This window comes from Bison bison, unplaced genomic scaffold (assembly GCF_000754665.1).
Source record: "Bison bison bison isolate TAMUID 2011002044 unplaced genomic scaffold, Bison_UMD1.0 scf7180017864495, whole genome shotgun sequence".
Lineage (NCBI taxonomy): Eukaryota > Metazoa > Chordata > Mammalia > Artiodactyla > Bovidae > Bison > Bison bison.
Window position 1 is genome coordinate 10,660,294 of NW_011495054.1, and position 1,457 is coordinate 10,661,750.

The 1,457-nt window shown below is 67.1% G+C and overlaps 1 protein-coding gene across 1 annotated transcript in view; it reads right to left on the reverse strand.

The window, feature by feature from the left end:
• Window positions 1-1,451, reverse strand: part of MN1 (meningioma (disrupted in balanced translocation) 1) — a 49,413-nt gene extending 47,962 nt beyond the window's left edge. The window contains 2 exon segments of the mRNA XM_010828856.1: window positions 2-150; window positions 152-1,451. Coding sequence (XP_010827158.1) covers window positions 2-150; window positions 152-964 — 962 coding nt within the window. The 5' untranslated portion in view covers window positions 965-1,451.
• Between the last annotated feature and the right edge of the window lie 6 nt (window positions 1,452-1,457).

The following is a 1,457-nucleotide window of genomic DNA, read 5'->3' on the forward strand; positions in this document are numbered from 1 at the left end:
CATCTTGCGGGTCCCGCCGAACCTCTCGAAGAACACGCCGTGCTGCTGCTGTTGCTGTTGCTGCTGCTGCTGCTGCTGTTGTTGCTGTTGCTGGGCGTGCATTTTCGACAAGCCCACCATGCCTGCAGCTCTGGGCATGGCCGAGGCACCCCGGGAAAGAGCCCCCGGGAACCTGACGACCCGCTGCATAATGAGGCAGCTGCCCCTCGGAATCAGAGGGGGAAAACATGTCGAAATGTCCCGAGGGCGGCTCGCCCGGGTAATTGTATTCCAGCGAGTCGACGGCTCCTTGATTCGCCACCCTCCGGGGCTCCAGACTATGGGAATCGGAGCCACCGGAGGCGGGCAGGCCATGGAAAGAGGCGGCTCGGTTAGGGCTCTGGTCCAGCGGCAAGCATGGGGCAGGCACGGCATGGCCCGAGGCGCCCGAACTGTGGAAGTCCGGCAGGTTCCCGGGTCGCTGCGGGCCGAAGCTCTCCGGCCCCTGGCTCTCAGCCATATGATCGTAACCCTCGGTGAAGGGCGGCTGGCTGCCCAAGCCGCCGGCCGCGCCGCCGTAGCCGAGCAGGCGACCCCCGTGCAGGCACGAGGCCCCTGGATCCGGCCCGCCAAAGTTGCCCCCAAAGTGGGGGTGATGCTGGTGGGGGTGGTGGCCTCCCGGGTGGCCGTGGTGCGGCTGTTGGCCTCCAAAGAATCCGTGCACCGGCTGCGCCTGCAGCCCCCCCGCGTGCAACTCCGAGTGGCTGCGCGCGTGAAAGCCGTAAGGCTCCATGTTCATGCCCAAGATCGGGGGTTCGCCCAGCCCGCTCATGGCAGGGTCCACGGGGCCAGGGGGTCCCCCCGCGTGGAAAGCCGGGGCCTTAAAGTGGGCGTTCATGCTTAGTCCGGCCTCGTTAAAGTTCCTCTCGCCCTGGCCAGCGTTCCTGCTGTTGATCTGGGGCTCGAATTGGTCCAGCCCAAACATACTTGGCGGGGGGCGGGGGGATCAATAGGGCATGACAGCCTGCTCTCCGCGGCGCGCCTCCGGCCAGCTACTCGTTCCGGCCCTGGCTTGGGCGCTCACGGACGCTCAGCACCGCCGGGGCGCAGCGCGCACCGCCACCTCGCCTGGCTTGTGAAGGCTTGGGGCTATCAGCTCCTCTCCCGAATCTCTCGTTCTGCCCGACGCGGGCCTCTCACATCTTGCGGCGCCGTGGGGCCTCCAGGAGCCGTGTTGGGGGGCCCATGCCCCGGGCGGTTGGCACAGCCGCGGGTGGGTTTGCGGGGAGGGGACGGAGCTGCGGGTGACTGAAGACAAAAAGTTAAGTGGGGGGAAGGAGGCGGGAAGGAGGGAGGGAAAGCAGAGCAATCACCTTCTTAAGTCCGATCGGGTTGGATGGGGAGCCCCTGGACGCTGCCTGAAGCCTCCCGGAGTCCGTGGCGGAGCTGCTAAGGGGCCAGGCAGGGAGACCCTTCAA